The 21,362-nt window shown below is 45.5% G+C and overlaps 1 protein-coding gene across 4 annotated transcripts; it reads right to left on the bottom strand.

The window, feature by feature from the left end:
• Positions 1–3,060: 3,060 nt before the first annotated feature.
• Letm2 (leucine zipper and EF-hand containing transmembrane protein 2) lies at positions 3,061–21,362 on the bottom strand. Of its 4 annotated transcripts, none has more exons than XM_052751877.1 (11): positions 20,944–21,353; positions 20,127–20,526; positions 17,415–17,865; positions 16,199–16,342; positions 11,384–11,521; positions 10,472–10,672; positions 9,217–9,336; positions 6,292–6,405; positions 5,088–5,180; positions 4,361–4,435; positions 3,061–3,387 (listed from the first exon to the last, which is right to left on the bottom strand). In XM_052751877.1, exons 2-11 carry the CDS (start codon positions 20,171–20,173, stop codon positions 3,325–3,327), a joined length of 1,446 nt encoding a protein of 481 aa, XP_052607837.1. In that variant the 5' UTR covers positions 20,174–20,526; positions 20,944–21,353; the 3' UTR covers positions 3,061–3,324. The 4 variants fall into 4 exon arrangements, 3 of the variants coding, with proteins under 3 accessions (XP_052607837.1, XP_052607838.1, XP_052607839.1); XM_052751878.1 differs by having other exon boundaries at positions 20,926–21,353; XM_052751879.1 differs by lacking the exons at positions 20,127–20,526; positions 20,944–21,353 and having other exon boundaries at positions 17,341–17,454.

The raw sequence follows: 21,362 nt of genomic DNA on the forward strand, positions 1-21,362 counted from the left end.
CATGACCGATATGGCTTGTGCAGAATTAGACCCGGCACAAGGGCAGGGTGATATTACCATTCAATGCTACCAACTATTATGGCAGAATTCTGTGTAAGATGTGAGCTGTGTCTGATGTCACTCCAGGTACGTGTTAGAGAGGGTCCAAAATTGTACCCAGTGAGATTATTAGCAGCTGGTGGAACCAAGGCACCTACATCTGCAGGGGAGTAGAGGACAGTGAGGGAGAGGAGAGAGGACTTTGAAGCAACATGGCATGGCCTTCCAGCCGCTTAGCTGGTAGAAACCAAGAAGGGAGAAGACCAGCAAGAACCCTGAGGTTGGCTGGTCCTGGTGGCATACGCCTTTAATCCCAGCACTCAAGCAGAGACAAGCAAATCTGCGTTCAAGGCCAGCCTGGTCTGTGTTGTGAGTTCAATGCCTGCTAAAGATGCACATCGAGACCCTGTTTAAAAGCAAATGAAACATCCACACTGAAGTTATGAAGGACCCTGGAACCAGTTCCCTCACTGGACATATAACAGTGTTCAGAATCATCTTTCCTGTACTGCCTCCCAGATGCGTGCATGTTCTAGTAAAAGTGGTGTGTTTAATGCCATGCTGCCAATCATAGGTTCCAGTGGTGCGCTGAAGCTGGCTCTCAAGGACTCGTCATGTGCTGCTTTGCTTGGAAATCATTCCTGGGGGTGCACTTCCATCCTTAGGATCTGCAACTGTGGTTGCTAATCAGTGGCCAGAGTACTGCCCGTGAGGTTTCAGCCTGAGGTTATGGCCAAGGATCCCAGGTGTTGAAAACAGAAACATTGATACCATCTGTAAGATGGGTAGAGAGATACATCAAGTATCTTACTAGCCTAGAAGTTAGCAGAAACAGGTTCAAAGCCAGTTTGGGGTACATGAAACAAACTACACAAATACCCAGCCATGGTGGCACATGACTTTAATCCCATCACTCACAAGGCAGCAGCAGATGAATCTCTGAGATCGAGGCCAGCCTGGTCTATAGAGAGAGTTCCAGGACGGCCAGGGCTACACAGAGAAACCTTCTCTCAAAAAACCAAAACAAACAAAAAACCCACAAATGAAACAGAATAACAAGAGAATGGACCTGGTGCACGCCTTTATTACCAGAACTCAGGAGGGCAGAGGCTGGTAGATTTCTGTAAATTCAAGGTCAGCCTGCTTTATATAGTGAGTTCCAGGCCAACCAAGGTTGCACAGGGAGACCCTTTCTCCAAGAACACAACGTAGAACAAGAAAAAAAAAAAAACACAACCGGAGCCCACAGTGACCAGGCTCCTAGATTTAACTGTTCCCATTCTGCCCATTGAGAAGGCTAGAAAGCTCCAGAGGGCAGCCACATGAGTTATGTCGATGAAACAGGATTAAGCCAGTTAACTAGCCAATCCTGTTCCCATAGCCCATACCTGTAAAGTACACCAAGTTTAAAAAAAAAAAAAAAACCATAAAGAGGGAAGTTTTATTGTGAGGCGCCTGGTCGGACTAATGGCGACATAAAATGATGAGGGCCTCATCAGTCTGGAGAAATCAGTTAATTAGCAGCACAAGGTAGGACTCGTCCTCTATGACAAGGGAACATTTTCAGGTACATTTTCTGGGCTGGGGGTGTAGTTCAGTTGCTAGCATAGGAGACCAAGCATGAGGATTAAGAAGGATGCAGTGGTGGTGGTGGCGGCGGTGGCGGCGGCGGCGGCGGCGGCGGCGGCGGCGGCGGCGGCGGCGGCGGCGGCGGCGGCGGCGGCGGCGGCGGCGGCGGCGGCGGCGCACACCTTTAGTCCCAGCACTCGGGAGGGAGAGGCCAGCCTGGTCTACAGAGCACGTTTCAGGATAGCCAGGGCTACACTTTCAAAACAAAACAAAAAAGGACTGTATTAGACCTTTTCTCAAAACACAGAAATAGCTGAAGCGCAGGAACTTGCTGCAAAGAGCTGTTGGCATTTCTTATTTCTGATCCCAGGCTGTGCTCCCATCTAACTTTCAGTGTCACAGTAAGCAACCCTAAGTCTGTCGTGCAAAGGCAGCAATACTTTCCCCTTCCTCTCTCCACAGCCAAAGGAACACGCTCTTGACTGGCTGATTGTCGAAGGAAAACACTAAGCATAACTATCCGGCTTACTGCTTGTTACCAAGTAGCGAAGGGATTGTATCAGAGCTTACTACCAACCTCTGTGACTGTGGCCGGGTGACCAGCACAAATGGTTAAGATTAGTGATGAGCTAGGATAGTGACCGCCTCCCAGACTCCTGCAGCCTCTAGACACAGGATGGGGATGTCAGTCTTTTTCCTTTTTTGTTTGTTTTTTCGAGATAGGGTCTTACTATGTAGCTCTGGCTGCCCTGGAACTCTGTAGACCAAGCTGGCTTCACTCCAGGAAGCTGTTAGCCTCTGCTTCCCGAGTACTGGGATTAAAAGTGTGTGCCACCACTGCCTGACGAGCTAATCTTTTTTCAAGATTTACTTTTAGGAGTGTTTCACATGCGTGACTGGTACCCGTGGAGTTCAGAAGAGGGTGCTGGGAACAGAACCCTGATCCTCTGCAAGATCAAATGGTCTTAACCACTGAAGGACTAGTCCCTCGGGCACCACGAATCTGTTTTAACTCCCTTTTCTTCCAAGAAAGTATATCCCTACTGGGAAGTATATCCAACCTGGCCCCCAGGTACTTAGGACACTGTTCCACCGAGGAGCCTCTCTGCAAAGGTTTGCCAGGTGCTCTTAAAAATGGTCTCCATGTTCTGACTAGGGCTTCCACGCCATAGGAGCCAGAGGTATCCAAGGTGCCCAGCTGACTCCATGTGGAATACATTTCCTCTTCAAAGCTCTGAACCAAATGGGCTGTAATCCCAGCTCCTTGGGAGATGGGGGAGTGGGGTTTTAAATTCAAGGCGAGCTTGGGCAATTTAGATCTTAACCTCAAAATTAAAAAAAGGAAAAGGGCGAGGGATACAGTCCAGTGATAGAGTACTTGCCTAGAAACCATGGGGCCCACAGCTCCCTCCCCCACACTGCCCCCGCCAAGAGCACACAAACAGGAAGCCATTCCGAAACAACACGGGAGTGGGCTTTATGTAGAGTTTAGCTGGACAACTCAATGATACAGCAGAAACAGACTGCAATTAAGCTTCTCTAAGTGGCCTGAACATGGTGTCACCGCTCGAGTCTCTGCAGTGGTCACGAGACCTCCAAGGACTTAATGACTGATCCTTTATCTCAAGCCAGCCAGTCTTAGCTAGCATTCCTTCATGGATGTCACTGCTGAGGGGACAGTGACTGGAGAGAGTGAGCTCCATCTTCAAGGGGTCCTTAGGCTCCTTTGGAATTCGCCTTGCTGTTCTGGGAGGTCTTCTGGGATTTGGCCTGGAGGATCTAGGTACAAAGCAAGACTTTAACCAGTGTAAATTCTTCAGGCATCCCATCCCCTTTGACCTTCTTAGCCAAACGAATGGCCAGAAGCCAGGCTCAATGTGTGTAGCCTGAGTGTAATCCCTGCCCCCAGGGGGGTGAGGTAGGAGAACGGGCTTCAATTCCAGGAAAACCTGGACTAGCGTGAGCTTCCTCCACCTGCTCCCTCCCCCAAGGAAAAGCAACTAGACAGTAGCCATGACGTCATTGTGTCCATTGCTCTGGTCATAAAGGTGAAGGCACAAACAAGCACGGGCCTTGGGACCAGTAGCCATGACGTCATTGTGTCCTTTGCTCTGGTCATAAAGGTGAAGACACAAACAAGCATGGGCCTTGGGACCATTTCCTGAATGCCTACCCAGCTACAAGGTTCACAGACTGTCCCATCCCACAGTGGAACTGCCACACAGAGTCAGTTCATCTGCCCCCCAACCAACCCCCTCCACCGAGTGACCTTCCTAACTGTTCACTTGGGTCGTGCTTTCTGCCGGTCCCCACATTCCTTCACCCGAATGGGAGAAGTGGGCACGGAAATTTCTTATTTACGTGCATTTTCCTAAAAACTTTAATTGCTTTCCTGCTAGTATTTCCTGACATCAGAAGCCTGTGGAAACTGTATAACATATGGAAACTATTTTGCATTTAGCACATAAAAAAATAAGGTTCTGCCTATAGTGTAATTAGCTCCTAGACTTTACCTGCTTAGGTCCTGCTCCACCATTGCATTGGTGGGGGTTGGTTGCTTTTTTTTTTTTTTTTCTCTACTTTTGGATAACTGAGGTAAAAAACAACTAGGACATGGCTGGAGTCCAGCCTACAGCTTCCTGTTTGGATGACGGGAAGACTGTGCAGTGTTTTGTGGTACCATGCATGGTTCTGGAGTCTCTGTGCCCTTACAGATGACTAGGGGAGAGTACTTTCTCCGTAGATTACTTACTGCTTCTTTGGAAACAGTTGCTGATGGTGTGATGAGTGGGGATGGTCCTGGGGACAGTTGTATAAATTCTTCATCCTTGAACATCAGAACTGAGAGGTTAGTGATGTAATACAACATGAGGATCCACCATGAATACCAGGGACTCTTAACTACTGTCTATCCTGTAGGTTTTGACAGGCAAACAAATCTGAAAATTACATGTAATTAAAATGTTGATTTAAAGCCGGGCAGTGGTGGCGCACGCCTTTAGTCCCAGCACTCGGGAGGCAGAGCCAGGCGGATCTCTGTGAGTTCGAGGCCAGCCTGGTCTACAGAGTGAGATCCAGGACAGGCACCAAAACTACACAGAGAAACCCTGTCTTGGAAAAAAAAAAATTATTTTTGGCACAGCCAGGGGTGGAAGCCATGGTTTCACATTTTCCCACAAGCCCTTTACCAATGAGCTACATGTTGAATTTTTTAAAGAAAGATTAAACAGCATAATAGAGGTTCTCTATTACCAAGTAGTAATGTATTGAATACACTGAATCTGTTTTGTTGGGAGGATTAAAAATGCGGAGAATTGGCTGGGTGTGCACGCCTGTCATCTCAGCACTTGGGAGGCTGAGGCAAAGAACCAGGAGTTTGACTCCAGCTTGAGCTACACAGTCAGATCTTGTTTGGAGGAAAAGAAAATTAACAGAGAAAAATTTTTCCAGCTTAATCAAGTAGAAAGAAAGTAGCTAACCTTAGTTCCCTTTAGCTGAGGTGCAGGATCGACAACATCTTCTTTTGGCTCACGGGGTGTAGACGACGCTATGACAGGGCTTGTCTTTGGAACCTGGGGAAAACATTACGTCAGTGTAGACTGCTCCAGTAAAGGAATCCGTGCCTTGAAGTGAAGTCATTTGCCTTCCTCTGACTCTGTGTGTGTGTGTGTGTGTGTGTGTGTGTGTGTGTGTGTGTGTGTGTGTGTCAGGGACACAGACAGAGATAAGAGACAGACAGGGTCTCACTATGTAGATCTAGCTGACTTAGAACTCACCTCTGCTGGGATTAAAGGCATATGCCTGACTACATCTTTCTCTATTTTGTTGTTTCGAGATGCACCTTACTGTGAAGGTTAACTTGAAACTCACTGTATAGACCAGGCTGGTCTTGAATTCACAGAGTCCTCTGCCTTTGCCTCTTGAGTGCTGGGATTAAAGGTGTGCACTACCATGCCTGGTAGACTAAGTCAAACTCATTTCTCTTTATCAGACTAAGCCCTTCTTGAGTTTCATGGAATATGCACCTACAATAGCAAGTTAGCATTTGAATTTTGAGCACCCTATATATAAAGTTCCACATTATTTAGAATCTGGGATTTAAAATACTTGGTTCTAGGCCAGCCAGGGCTACACAGAGAAACCCTGTCTCAAAAAACAAAAACAGAAAGACCAGCCTGGTATACATAGTGACCTCCAGGCTAATCAAGGCTTCACAGTAAGATGCCTCCCAAAACACACAAACAAAACCCTCAAAACACAAAACAATTTGGCAATTATGGTCTTGCTCCCAGTCTTAAAAAAAGTAAATAAAAGCAGGGCAGTGGTGATGCACGCCTTAAATCCCAGCACTCAGGAGGCAGGCAGAGGCAGGTAGATATCTGAGTTAGAGGCCAGCCTGGTCTACAGAGGGAATTCAAGGACAGACAGGGCTACACAGAGAAACCCTGTCTTGAAAAACAGAAACAATTTAAAAACTACAAGTGAAAAAACAAATGATTAATGAGTTGACGGATGGGAGACAAAACGTTAACATTCTAAGTTAGTCCTTATTGGCTTGAAAATGTATAGACATCTGGACAAATGAAACAAGAGAGAAAAGGAGCCATGGTTTAAAGGAGGCGGGTATAGGGGTTGCTAATGAAGACCACATGATGGCCGCCCAGGATCGGCGCCCCCACTGACCTCTATACTCGGTGGCAGCTCGATAGGCTTGGGCTTCACGTCTATCAGGTAGAAGGTTCGAGACAGGAGCAGAAGAGAAGGGGGCACATTCTCCTTCAGGTGGAGGTCCAGCCACTGGAGTGGAATGCAATAAGACATGAGTCAGAGGCTGCTGCAGCCAGGAAGGAGGTCTGCTCATCTACTGCTTCCCGAGCACACTGAGAACCTGTGGCACAAGGATGGAAGAACCAGCCTCCTAGCCTCTGCCCCTGGGCAAGTACCTGGCAACCACTCCCACTGGTCACTTAAACTCTCCAGCCAGTTCCGGATCCTCTCTAAGCAAAAAGTAGACGGTGTGACGGAATACACCAGAAGCCAGGGCTTCCTGGAATCTAGACTTGGGAGGCTGAGGCCAGCCTGAGCTATATAGTAAGAGCCTGTTTCAAAATAATAACCAACCTTATTAACCAAAGAAATCATCGTTAGAACAAAGGTTTAAAGCATCAAAAGGACCACGTTTTTATTTGTTGTTATTTTATTTTTGCTATGCAGCCTGGCCTCTCACTTGTGATCCTCTTGTCCCAAGACTCCTAAGTGCTGGGATTATAGGCATGGGCCACTACGTCACATTGTTTTGTAAAATCTCTACAGAACGAGTGACACACACTGTTTTGTTTGTGTGTGTGCGTGCGTGCGTGTGCGTGTGCGTGTGCGTGTGTGTGTGTATAAAATGCATAAGTGTGGGCCCGAGTGTGAAGGTCAGAGGACTACTTTTCGAAGGGATTCTGTCTTTCTGCCACTGGTTCTGGAAACTGAACTCAGGTGTCAGGCTTTACCAGATGAGCCTTCTTGCTAGCCTTTTTTGCCCTCTGCTTTTTATCCCCACTGAAACACCTTGAAGTTGATTCATGTCAGTTGATGCAGTAACGCCCCCTTAAATATTTGGACAGGTTTCCATTGTATGGAAGTGCTGTGTTTTATCTGATAATCCTGCTAATGACCTCTGGGGTAATTCTAGGAGTTAAAAACGGTGCTGCAAAGATGCGCGCGGCAGGAAGCACCTGTAATCCCAGCACTCGGAAGTAGAGGCAGGGAGATCTCTGAGCCCAAGGGCAACCAGGTCTACATAGTTCTGGGCTAGCCAGGGCTCCATAGTGAGGCCCTGTCTCTAAACACACCAAACGTCTTGCAGAGGACCTCCGTTTGGGTCCCACACCCACACCAGACAGCTCACAGCTGACTCTGCCTGCAACTTCAGCTGACCATCAGATGCTTCTGGCCTCCAGGTTTTCTGTTGTTTTTCAGGACAGGGTTTCATGCCCTCTACCACCCAGGCTGGCCTGGAACTCTTGATGATCCTCTGTCCAGCTTCCTAAATGCTAGGATTACAGGTACCAGCTACCAAAGCCAGGCAGGGTATGTGAAGGTTTTTACATTTTGAAAGATGATGTGGTTTGTCTTCCTGGTGTTTCCATTTTCAACTAGCAATGCATAAGTGCCCTTCTATCCAAGATCTGAGCAAGTCTGAACTTGGCTGATATGTGGATGTGACATGTCTTTGTTAAAAGATAGCTCACGTTTATCATTTTAACTATCTTTTATTTTCTTGAGACAAGGTCTCCCTCTGAAGCCCATGCTGTCATGAAACTTACCACAGAGTCCAAGTTTGTCTCATGGCACTCCTCCTGCCTCAGCCTCCCTCCCATGCGCTGGGATTACTCTCTATAAATGTTCATCTTCCAATTATAGCTAGTGTGCTGTGTATGAGGAGAACAGCCACCTAACGTGGTTTCCAAGCGACAACCCTGGCTCCTGTCCCCAAATAACCTTTACATGTTATAGTAGCTTTCACACTGCTAACACTGAGGACTCAACAGGAGCTGTTCCTTGGTTTTCAAATTCACTGCTGCTGTTAGAACCCAAGTGTGCTCTCTGATGGGAGCTACAGACATCTACTCCCAAAGCCAACACTGTATACTGATTTGGAGCACAAGAGGAAAAGCAGCCCAAGTGGGCTCCGGACACAGTCTGGACCCTGCACAGACTGACAGTGAGAGTCCTTTTATGAGATTTTGCAGATGGAGGAGGGGCCCCTTGGAGCTGAGAGTAGGTGGGCTGGCAGTGAGGAAGTGAGAACTTCCTCCTCCCTACAGCTGCAGGGCACACGGTTGAGCCAACCATCTGAAGGAGTTTGGAGTGGGTTATTCCCCAGACTCCAGGAGGGAACACAGCCTGCACTTGTGACCTCTGGGCTGCCGTTGTGATCATTTTAACTGTGGTAGTTTATGGTACCACTATAACTACACGGTTCCCTGTCCCTATCCGAGGGGGAAACAGAGGGACCTCCTGAGGGTATGCTTAATGGTTCCATGAAATAAAGCCAATGAGGCATGGTGGCTTAGCTGTTTGAACCTTCAATGTTCCTCCAAGTTCTGTGTTGAAAGCTTGTTCACCAGACTATGGCACTACTAGGGAGCGTGGAACTTTTACAGGGTGAGGGGCCTCATGGGAAGTACTTAGACCACTGAAGGGAACTGTGGGACCTTGTCTCCTTTTTCTTTGCCTTTTTTAAAAACAAAACAACAACAAAACAGGATCTCATTTCCTAGCCCTGGCCGTCCTAGAACTCACTCTGTGGGCCAGGGTGGCCTCAAACTCACAGAGATCTGCCTGCCACTGTCTCCCAAGTGCTGGGATTAAAGCCGTGCATGTCTTTCTTTGCTTCTGGACCACCATAAAATGAACAAGACTTCTCTGCTGTGGAGTTTTGTAAGATAAACTGTGCTGGCAGAGAACCAGAGAAATGGGACCAAGCAACTGCCAACTGCCGGCTGAAGGCTTGGAAGCCATGAGCCAAAATAAATCTCCCTTCCACCAGATGCCTGTTGCCAAGGCAACAGAGAGCTGACTACTGCAACTCGCGAAGGGGGCTGGAGTGCGGCTTGCCTCTGTGAGTTGCTGCCTCAGTTGCTCCTCTGTGAGGCCCAGCGATCTCATCCCTCGGGCCCGGCAGGCAGCCTGTAGTTCTGACACACTCAAAGCCTTCACCCCTTCATTGGCAATTATCTGCAAGAAGTGGAAGGAACAGTGTTGGATCTTTGGTTTTCCATTTTACTCCACGCCTCCAGTCCAGCAAAACCGACAGAAACCCAAATCCGATGCTTTGGCCCTCTGCCCCTTACCCGGACTGCTGCAGACCAGCAGCTCTGGAAGGTGGTTAGTGAGATGTAAGGATGCTGCTAACGGACGGACAGCAATAAAAGGTAGTCACAGACCGCCCCCGACATTCTATCAGAGTATTTCCTGTCTTGGTTGGGATTTTGCCTGTAACCTCTCCTTTTCCTTTTCCTTTTTAGGGCTTGTTAGAAAAACAAACAAACAAACAAACAAACAAAAAACCCTGTCGTGAAAAGCTTTCCAATACCATTAGTTGTGTGTCTCAGTACTGTTTTCCTATCACTCCCTCAGAATGGCCTGACTTTTCTGGTCCACAAGACTCCTGATAAATAACAATTTCTGCGTGTGACCCAAAACTACAGCTCTGGGACCGGTATTGTTTATACCGATCCCAAAATCTAAATAGGGCAATGTGCTCATCATGTCTTCTCTGTTTGGGGAAACCTGCTCCCCAAGTAGAGTATTACAGGAGCTGATTCTGATTCAGGAAACATTCTTTCCAGGTTTTAAAGGAGCCTAATTAGTAGTTATACTCCAAAGGTGTCCTTCGCAAGATGGCTAGCCTTGTGCTCTGCTGCCCTCTTGTTTTAGTAACTCACCCAGTAGAAGATTAACTTTGACATGAGTGCCTCTGTGAAACAGAGGCAGAGGTGCGTGCGTGTGTGTGTGTGTGTGTGTGTGTGTGTGTGTGTGTGTGTGTGTGTGTGTGTGTGATGGGGAGTGCTGCCAAGAAATCCCTGAGCCAATATTTCCTTCCCAGCGGGTCCTAACTACTTTAGATTAGTCCCAGCTAATACATCCAGATTAGTGGCTGCTTACAATGGCCTTCTCAGGAAAATAGATTCTGAGACAACAAACAAATATTGAAATGGGTAGCGAAAGTTGAAGTTGTCATAGTAATGGACTTTTAAACCATTCATTTTGCCAGAATCAGTCTATGGCAGACCCAACAGAAAATAATGCACTTCACAAAGGTACCCTCACATGCCTCCCGGACCCCCTATTGCTGGGGTTTGAATCTTACTTGGTCATCTGCTTTTATGGACTTCAGCGTCATGAGGAGCTGGAAGCGGAGCAAATTGTTTGTTCCAAAGGACTGCAATTCCAGCAGCTTGCACAGGGCAACCAGCTGGGGTCGATCTAAGTGTTCCAGGGCTAACTGATCCTCGAAGAGTTTAGAGAAGCGAACTATCTCCTTAGTGCTGGGCCTGTGGCCTGTTTGGACCTAGGCAACGGGACAAAGGCCAGTTAAAAGGAGTTTCCTACTTTACATAGACCTCCTAACAGACTATTTGAGAGAGATGTCAAAGCAGTTGGAGACTGGATTGTATGGGAATGGATCCTGTGGTTCACTGGGAATAAACAACAGGTCTACTGTGGAACTGTGGCTCACTGGGAGACTGGGTATTTGTGCTGAATGCATGCCAGGTTCAATGCCTAGTCTAACATCCCCTGCCCCACCCCCCAACACAAATCTTTCTAGAATCAAACTTGGGCACTAGAAAAATTAGGAGTATTTTTTTTCTTTTCTTTTTTTCTGGTCTTTCTAGACAGGGTTTCTCTGTGTATCAGCCCTGGGTGTCCTGAAACTTGCTTTGTAGACCAGGCTGGCCTCGAACTCACAGAGATCCACCTGCCTCTGCCTCCCGAGTGCTGGGATTAAAGGTATGTGCCACCACCGCCCAGCTTTTTTTTTTTTTTTTTTTTTTGAGTATTTCTAAAGTTTGTACTGAGCTTTCTTTCCAAGATGATCACTTTAAGGTAGCTTTGTTGTGTTTTTTTGTTTGTTTTTTTCCCAAACTAAATGTTTAAAATGCTGTGTATTTATAATGTATCTATGTGGCATATCGAAGATTCTGAACACTCTGGATGATCATGATGACGTGCTTCTTCTATAACTCCAGCAGAAGTCGCTGGCCTAGCGTGAGCCCGAGACCTGTTTGACATAGGAGGAAAGCTGTGAGGAGTCGTCTCCCAGCTTGGCTCGGTTTCTCCTCGCCATTTCTGTCATTGTCTCCTGAAGGAATTTTGCTATTTCCAGTTTTGCAGCCATCTTCTTTTTCTGTTTTTCTTCCTTAATAGAAAAGGAAAAAAGTGAATCCCAGCTGCAGGTTGGTGATGATGAGAGAAATAACTACCTCCTTGCTACTGTGCATCCCCACCACACACATTATAATAACACTATTAGCAAGTTCCAACCATGGGGCTGGAGAGACAGCTCTGAGGTTAAGAGCACTGGCTGCTCTTCCAGAGGTCCTGAGTTCAATTCCCAGCAACCACATGGTGGCTCCCAACCATCTGTAATTAGATCTGGTGCCCTCTTCTGGCCTGCAGGCAGACATGCAGGCAGAACACTGTATACATAATAAATAAATCTTAAAAAACAAAAAACAAAAAACAAAACCCAACCATTGTAAAGGGACATCTACTTAACTTGTCTCCTTAATCTTGCATTTATTTCTCAACACACTGATGATAAGACCCAATGAAAAGCTCTCTTATCAGATGAGTCACTACCTCCTAACCTCATCTAGGCTGCTACTTAAGTCAAACTCTGGTAGATAGCCCCAGATTTTGCTCTACAAAGAAACTAACTCTATGCTAATCAACTTTACAGTTTAAATAGAAAATATCTAATCATAATATAGTGTGTTATGTGCTGTAATAGATTTGGGGGGGAAGCACTATGCAGAAGAGAATTAAATATACATTCTTTTTTTTTGTTGTTTGTTTTGTTTGAGACAGGGTCTCTCTATAGATCCCTGGCTGTCCTAGAACTCACTATGTAGACCAGGCTGGCCTTGAACTCGTAAAGCTCCACCTGCCTCTGCCACCTGAGTGCTGAAATTAAAGGTGTGCACCACTATGCCTGACTTAATGTACATTCTTAAGACACTGTTGACTAGTAGTTGTAAATCCTCACTCATCGTCAGAAATGCAGTGGTAGAATTTTTGAAATAACCATGCTCAAAATGCTGGGCACAGGATAGACAGAAGTGGATACAGTTAAGTCACTTATTCAAGAACATTTTCATTAGAATGCTGTGGGTTGTTTCTAGATCCTGATTATTTTAAATGTAAGTAAATTAAGGCCTGCAATTCTAGCAGCTTGCAGAGGGCATCCAGCTAGAGCTTAAGTGAATTAAACCATCTCCAGGCAGTTAAACACTATAGTTTGATTTTCCACTTTAATCTCAAATTAAGGTCTAGGGGTATAGCTCAGTGGCAGGGCTTGCCAAGCATGCACAAGGCCCTGGATTCTATTCCTCACATCACTAAAAGAAAAAAAAAAGGGGGGGGGAGCCAAATGTGCTGGCCCCCGCCTTTAATCCCAGCACTCAGAAGGCAGAGGCAGGTGGATCCCTGTGAGCTCAAGGCCAGCGTGTTCTACATAAGGAGTTCCAGGCCAGCCAGGGCTGCATAGAGAGACCCTGTCTCCAACAAAACAAAACACAAGCACAGGATGGAAAAGAAAAAAGGAACTATCTCAGACCTATCTTCAAGTCAGCCTCACGGTGTAGGTCCTGCTTATTTCCTTCTCTTGGCTCCGTCCTTCTGCCAGGAGAATTATTTTCCTAAAATAATTTTCTAATCATGTCACCCATTACTGCTTCACGTTTTAGCTTCTATTCACCATAGTCAGAGGTGAAGTTGTTCAAATTCCTGTGAGTGGCGATGCCTTCCAACCTGACATCCCTTTTGTCTGCCTCCTGCTTCCGAGTCCTTGACCAGCCTTCTCCCAGACTTACGGACTGTGGTAAAACTTCACCCATTCTCTGAACCTCAGCTCCCAAATTCCTTCCCTGAAACAGTGTGTTTTTTAAAAGGCATTTTCCAGGCTTACTGATGGACAGATTTCATTGTCCATGAGAAGAGCTTTGCTTCCACCTCTAGGACACTGTCTAGTAGAGACACGGCGGGGGTGGGGGTGGGGGGGTTGTTCTTTTCTAGCCCAACCCCTTTCTGGTCACTAAGGCACCTTCCCTGGTACACGTCACAGACACTGAGGATAAACCATACCTAATACTCATTAACCAACTAACAGTAGATGTTTTCATTATTATTTTAAATAAACCTTTTAAAAATCTTTATTTTTATGGGTATTTTGCCTGCATGTGTGTCTGTCCACAGAGGCCAGAAGGCATTGGACCCCTTGGAATTGGAGTTACGGATGGTTGTGAGCCATGATGTGGTGCTGGGAATTGAACCTGGGTCCTCTGCAAGAACAGCTCTTAAACTCTGAGCCATCACGTTAGCGCTTTTATTATTTTCTATTTTTTGGAACTTACTAGGCAAACCAGGTTGACCTTGAACTTATAGCTCCCTTCTTTCTTCCTTCCATCTCTTTCTCCTTCCTCTCTTTCAAGCAGTTAAAATAACAGTAGAGAGGCTGGGCATAATGGCACACACCTATAATCCCAGCATTTGGGAGGCGGAAGCAGACAGATCTCTGTGAATCACAGGCCAGCCTGGTCTACATAGTGAGACCTTGTCTCAAAAATACCAAAAACAGAGACGGCGGTGATGGCACACGCCTTTAATCCCAGCACTCAGGATGCAGAGCCAGGCAGATCTCTGTGAGTTCAAGGCTAGCCTGGGCTACAGGGTGAGTTCCAGGAAAGGCACCAAAACTACACAGAGAAACCCTGTCTCGAAAAACAACAAAACAAATAAATAATAAAATATAGTAGAAATAGAACATTCAATAAACAATAATAGAAAAACTAGATATTTACATATAAAAAACCCTGATACTGTTATTACAAACTTTCATAAAAATGAACCGAATTGTACATGCAAAGACAAATTATAAAACTATAAAAATTCTAGGAAAAAATATCAGAAAAATTTAACTTGGGGCTGATGAAATGGCTCAGGAGTTAAAAGCACTGACTTCCAGAGGACTCAGGTTCAGTTCCTAGCACCTACATTACCCTCTGTAACTCCAGTTCCAGGAGGTCCAATGTCCTCTTCTGGCCTCCTCAGGTACCAGGCATGCATGTGATTGATGCACAGATATACATGCAGACCAACACTCATACACATAAGATCTAAGTGACTTTGAGTTTGCTAACCAGCTTTTAGCTGTAACTCCAAAGGCATGGTCATTTAAAGTGTTTGTCCTCTGAAAAGAGAACAAGTATGGGGTGTGGCTTACTCAATCATTTGCCTATCACTGGCAAAGACCTGGGATCCATTCACAGCAATGGAAAGGAAAAAAAAAGTTAGCGCCATTTCCAGGACTGGGGGGAAATATAAGGCAAAGATTTTGAGAAAATATTTACAAAGTCTATATTTGAGAAAGGACTTGTATACAGATACACCGAGAACTCAAAACAACAGTAAGAACCAAAACACCCAATTGCAAAGTGGGCGAAAGAGGCTTTGGAGATGGTTCTGCGGGAAAGCACTTGCTCACACGGGCACAGGAACCTGAGTTCCGCCTGCCTGTGGTCCTGCTCTGTGGACACAAGAGCAAACCGGCTAGCTACACGAGCCATATCAGTGAGCTGTGGGCTTAAGTCAGAGGCCCTGACTACTCAATATACAAAGTGGAGAGCTGATTATCTATCTATCTATCTATCTATCTATCTATCTATATCAGAACTCTATATAAGGTAAACATGCTTGCATCCACACGCATGGCCATCCACACACATGTACACCATACACATATTTTCACACACACACACATCCCAATGGTGGGAAAAATAAACACACATTCCCTCAAAGAAGTTACAGAGATGCCACAGGAGCTAGCCACTCCACACCTATTGGAACGGTTACTATCCAAAGCACAGCAGCAGTGCTGGGGAAGACGGGGAGCAGCATTCTTGGGTGGAATGCGGCATGCATGGCTGCTCTGGAAAACAGTTTAGCAAATTTTTACAATGCTAGATATAGTCTTACTGTGTGCAATCACTGTTGCTCAAGTTAAAAAAAAAAACAAAAACAAAAAACCCTGAACACACATATTCATTGCATGTTTATTTATACCTGCCCAAGTTAGAAGCAGTCAAATTCCAAAAGGTGAATGGATTTAGAAAACACTTATATATTCATAAATAGAATTATGAAAATCATGTCTGTTCATAGAAGGACTTCAGTATCCATTTTTTTATGCGTTGGATCCCTGAAAATGGGAGTTACAGGTGGCTGTTAGCCGCCACATGGGTGCTGGGAACTGAAACAGGGTCCCCTGCCAAGAGCAGAGAGTGCTCTTAACCACCGAGCCATGTCTCTAGTCCCTTGTGGAAGAACGGTAAATGCATATTGCTAAGTGGAAGAATCCGGTCTGAAAAGGCCGCAGAGTGTGTGATTCAAACTGCACGGCACTCTGGAAAAGGCACAACTAGAGTGAGGATGTCTAGAGTGGCCAGACGGAAGAAGAAACACAGTGGTCCAAACAGGGAGAGGACACGTGGGTTTCGGAACAGTGAGACTGCTCCTCAGGACGCTGGGATGGTGGACAGGGCAGTGCTGTGGAGCTGCCAAAACTGCACACCACAGTGAGGCCCAATGTCACACGTGGGCTTTCGTTAATAATAGTGTATAATATGTTAACATTAGTTACTCGGTTATAACATGGACCATGCTGATGCAAGTTGTTACTAACGGGAAACGGGTGGGGGATGAGTGGCATATGGCAAGTCTGTACTTTCTGCCCAATTTGCCTGTAAACCTACAAAACTGCTCTAAAAACCAAAGCATATTAATTTTTTTTTAAAAAAAATTTTAAAATCCTGTATACCTTTTTGGATTCACTTTCAAAAGTTGATGGCAACATGTCTGGGAAGAGCTTCAGAAACACTGGTATCAGGAATTCCATAAAAGGTACAATTATGAACACCATAAATGGAACCAAGCGGAAGACATCAGCGCAAGTTCTCAACAGCTGAAGAGATAAATGCATAAGCAATATTATACATCCAGGACGTGCCTCAAACCAAGCAAGAACCACCACCAAAACAGCCTGCTTTGGTACTCAAAGTGTATAAAAAAAAAAAAAATAAGGCTTTTTTTGGTTTTTCGAGACAGGGTTTCTCTGTGTAGTTTTGCACCTTTCCTGGATCTTGCTCTGTAGACCAGGCTGGCCTCGAACTCATAAAGATCCACCTGGCTCTGCCTCCTGAGTGCTGGGATTAAAGGCGTGCACCACCACCGCCCGGCTAAAAATAAGGTTTTCTATAGCTGGAAAGGTGAAGTTTTCTCTTCAACGTAGCTCTGAAAGCAGCATTTATGGGCTATTTATTTATTCGCAAAAAAACCTATGATAATCAGTATGCATTAGTGGCATCTCTTAAGGGTCCACATTTTGATAACACAGTATTAGTTAAAACTAACTTTTCCTTTTTGAGAGGAGGAGTCTGCGATGTTGCCCAGGCTGATCCTCCTGCCTCAGTTTTCCCAGTACCTGTGATTAACAGTATGGTCCATTGCATTTGGTTCTAAAATTGGTTTTTAAAATGCACACACATATATTTAATATTAAGAGCACTTGCTGTTCTTCCAGAGGGCAAGAGTTCGGTTCCCAGCACCCACGTCAGGTGGCTTACAATAATAACTGTAACTGCAGCGCCAGGGGATCAGATGCCTGTGGCTTCTGCAGACACCTGCCCTCACATTCACGTGCCCACTAGCAGACACATACACAATTTCAAACAATAAAAATAAACCCGAAAAACTGTAGGCAGACATTCCAGCCAGTTGAAGGCATGTAAGGCTGAGAAGGGAACGGGTCCTCTGGGGCTGGCTGCGTCCTTGCTTCGCTGCTCAAGGAAGGCCCTCGCATGGCAGGAAGCTTTGCTTTCTGATCAGTAGTTAGAATTTCCCCCTCAGGGTGGGGGGCACTCTACATCAGACCCAGGGCCTCGTGTGTGATCAGGGAGTTACCTAAGGAGTTTTAAGGCGAAGTTTTACTTCGTTTTAATTTTACATTTTCCACGTCAAACACGACTCTTGCCTACCCTTCGCCTCTCTCGCCTCGTTAGCGTCTGTCCATGCAGTAGCCTCCAAACTATTCTGGCAGCGACTTTGGTGTCAATCCAAAGTAAAGAGAATCCATTGTAATAATGTTTAAATTCGTCCATGATTTTTTGTCCGAAAGATCGCTTTTCTTCTGCAATCTCTGTCTTCGCTTCTTTGGGAGGCTGAGGGATCGTTGGCTTAGGCTTCCCTGGGATTTGCTCCGGCTGAGGTTTATTGGGGACATTTTGTAGCCAGCAAGCCGATGTGTGCAGTTTTTGTGTGAGTCTGGTTCGCAAAGGATGGACCTTGTTGCCTGGCAGACTGGGATAGGAGTACTTCCTGCTTCCATAGTTTTTCACATAGGTCACACGTAAATGAGAATCTGGCAAGTGGAGAGATGCAAGTGATGGGGAGTGAGAGCAGGAAGGATAGACAAAATGGCTAGGCAATCTGGAAAAAAAGAATAACGTTCTTTCAGTGAGATGTATTAGTACAAACAAAAAAAGATACTTTATTTGGTTAAAACAAAGCAATAAGCTTGTAAGCAACTGATGTTTATTAATAAATGAAATACAATTGTGTGTGTGTGTGTGTGTGTGTGTGTGTGTGTTTGTGTGTGTGTATTTGTGTGTTGCTGGGCATCAACCCAGGACTAACACATCCTAAGAATGTGCTCTACCATTGAGCTCCAACCCCCTAGCCAGAAATACAACTTTCATATATATATATGTGTGTGTATATATATATATATATATATATATATATATATATATATATATATATATATATATAAGACAGGGTTTCCCTGTGTAGCCCTGGCTGTCCTGGAACTCTCTCTGCACACCAGGTTGGCCTGGAATTCAGAGATCCGCCTGCCTCTGCCTCCCGAGTGCTAGGATTAAAAGTGTGTGTCATTGAGAAGACAGTGCTGGGAACTGAAGGCAAAAGTAGTCCACACATGGTAGGCAAGTGTTCAATCATTGAGCTATACCTCTACCCACAAAAATATAACTTCTTAAACAGCTGAATTGCAGCCATCATTGAACATATCCTTATGAAAAGTATTAATAAGCTAATTCTGAAGGGTAATTTGCTATAGCAACATAGAAGTATGGCAGCTATTAATGTAAACATCTAGAGGCCAGTGAGATAGTTCAAGAGCGGAAAGGCGCTTGCTGTCAAACCCTGGCTAAATCCTTGGGACCCAGATGATAGAAGGACAGAACTGACTCCTACAAGTTGTCCTGTGATCTCCAAAAGCATACAAAAAACCTGAAAACATCTTATTAGTAACAAAATATCTATTTGAAAACATGTTTCTGCCAGGGGTGAGGTTTGATAGTACTGTCTCTATCTACTCTCATAAAGTAGATGAAGATTTGACTTTTGCCATTAACTACTCTAGTGATAACAAAGAATGTTTTAATGAAGCAACTTCATAGTCCCTGTGAGGACTAACTAATTATGTAATATTGCTTTGTGTCTATGGACTCCCTCAAAGTGATGAGGCATAATTTCCCTAAAATTCCTCAAGAGCATTTAAAAATAAGAATTAGAATTAAACACTCCAACCAATGATTTTTATATTCTAATACTATAAACTAGAACATAAGATCTTAAAAATAAAACACATTCAAGTAACCAGGCAGTAGAGGCACATGCCTATAATCCCAGCTCTCAGGCAGCAGAGGCAGGAAGATCACTGTGAGTTCGAGGCCAGCCTGGTCTACAAAGTGAATTCCAGGACAGCCATGGCGGTTACACAGAGAAACCTTGTCTCAAGAAACTAAAACAAACAAACAAACAAACAAAAAACAAACAAACAAAACCCTGTCCAAGCAAAGAAAGCTACAGGCCACCAGCCAGTCACAGAGTAGCACACGCCTTTAAACCCAGAACTCAGGAGACAGAAGCAGGTGGATCTCTTCGAGGCCACCCTGTTCTACACAGTGAGTTCCAGGACAGCCAGAGTTACAAAGTGAGACCCTGTCTAGCAAAACAACAACAAACAAATAAACACACCCCACCAAAAAAAAAGAAGAGAGGAGAAAAAGGAAAGAAAGCTATTGACAAGGCATTGGTTGGTTTTTGTTTTTGGCTAAAAGATATTTTTTCCCTATGCTTTAATCATATTTTTGAAACATATCAATATAAATACTCTTTAAATGGCCAAAAGGGCAAATATACAATGAATGTGGCACATGGTGAGTTTTCAGTAATATTCTGAAGACATATGTAAGTGACAAGAGATGTTAGATAGGAACATGCCCTGGACTGAGCATGTTCATGAACCATTTTACCTCTTTTTACAACTGAGGACCTCATGTATATTCAATAACAGAAAAGGCACTCTAAAACTATTTTATCTATTTTCCCTCTATCACACACCTACAAAATTACTCAGCCTGTATTCTGAAGCAGTTTAAATATGCTCTTCCTAAGGATGTATTTAAAGTTCTGCAAGGTTTTGCATACTATGACAATCCTTTTGTTTTGTTGGTATCTTTGTTTCTTTTTCTTTTTTCGAGACAGGGTCTCAGTATATAGCCCAAGCTGGCCTCAATCTCACAGAGATCAGCCTGCCTCTGCCTCCTGGGTGCTGGGACTAAAGGCAGGTGTTGCTACATCCGGCCAGAAGCCAATCCTCTTACATATTTTCCATATAGATGAACAAATTCATATACATATTCGTGGGAAATTCCAAACCTTACCTTGTCCACAAAATAGCTAAGAATGAATTATAACTGTGGAAGGCCATATTTATTTTTTGTTTCAACTAGCCAACACAGAGACCTAGGCAAAAGAAGTAAATAATTTAGTATTTTAAAAAGGCATCAATTAAATAGCAGAATTTAGTTATTTTTAAAAAACTAATGCAAGGGCAGAGTTTTGCATAGTCAAGGTGTAAAATTTCCTTCAAGTTCATTTCCAACAGTCACAGTGTTTTCTTAGCTCTGGATGTGAAAATGGTACTTTTGCGATCCCAAAACACAGAAATGGGTTCTAAGAAGGTGCTCGTGAAGACGATATGGCCTCCAAAGGCTTTTTTATTTCTGGTCAATAGTGTCTAGTAATCTGCTGCGACGGTTAAAAGGAGAAAGACATCTTTATCTGTAATCAGAAAATACAAGTAGAAAGTAAACATCCTGGATTCATTTTCAGTCCGTTTCCCATAACTGTTTGGCCAAGCTACCGTCAACCCAAAAGCCTAAAAATATTCAACTCATTTCATGTGTGTAACAGCGAAGATACAATGATACCTCTCTCATGGTTCAGATGCAGATGAAAACGGACCCCATCCCAGTGTGACTGAATCTCCGGAGCCCGAACTAAGTAAGCTCTGTACCTTTAACTAAAACCGTTCTCCACCCCGAGCCGCTCGCTTTTCAGCTAGGGGCAGCAACTCTGCTAGCTGGCAATCGCGCCGGAAGGAGGTTCCCCGTCTAGTTCCCCACCCCATCCCCTGGAAACCTCAACCACCAAGCTAACATCGCGAACGGGGCTCAGCACCTCGGAAACCAGCCCCACCGTGGTTGACGCTCCTCCGGAGGGGGGCCGGGCCTGCTTGCAGAGGCTTCCCGGCCGTCGGCCGCGGGCTACGGGCCACACTGCCCCGCGGTCGACCCGGCGTTTCGGGGGAACCCCACGCCCGGCGCTGCGGGGTCACCTCTGCACCCCGCGATCGCCGCCCCGGTGCAAAAGGCGCCCTTGGCTCTCGGCCGGCGGCCTCAGGGGATGGAGGGCGGACTGGCCTGGGTCTGGGGATTGCTGGAGTGGGGTTGGGTACACCGAAGGGGCGAATGTCGGCTGGGCGCCAAAGTTTAGGGGCCAGGTCGGGGGAGCTGCCGGGGAGACGCGGGAGGGAGTGCGCGCCGCCGGCGGGACGACGGGGCCCCAAACCCTACCTTCCCAATTCCTCCCCGCCCCCAAGCTGGAGGGGCCGGAAG

This window comes from Peromyscus californicus, unplaced genomic scaffold, assembly GCF_007827085.1.
Source record: "Peromyscus californicus insignis strain IS unplaced genomic scaffold, ASM782708v3 Scaffold_23__1_contigs__length_62951481, whole genome shotgun sequence".
Taxonomy (NCBI): Eukaryota; Metazoa; Chordata; class Mammalia; order Rodentia; family Cricetidae; genus Peromyscus; species Peromyscus californicus.

Bases quoted from the DNA above. Each gene is read 5' to 3' on its own strand.
- Letm2 (XM_052751877.1), bottom strand. From the start codon at position 20,173: ATGGCCTTCCACAGTTATAATTCATTCTTAGCTATTTTGTGGACAAG. The intron at 11,522-16,198 runs GTATACAGGATT...TTTTCTATTAAG, and splicing joins TTGAAAGTGAATCCAAAAAG to GAAGAAAAACAGAAAAAGAA. The intron at 4,436-5,087 runs GTTAGCTACTTT...CTGATGTTCAAG, and splicing joins CTCAGCTAAAGGGAACTAAG to GATGAAGAATTTATACAACT.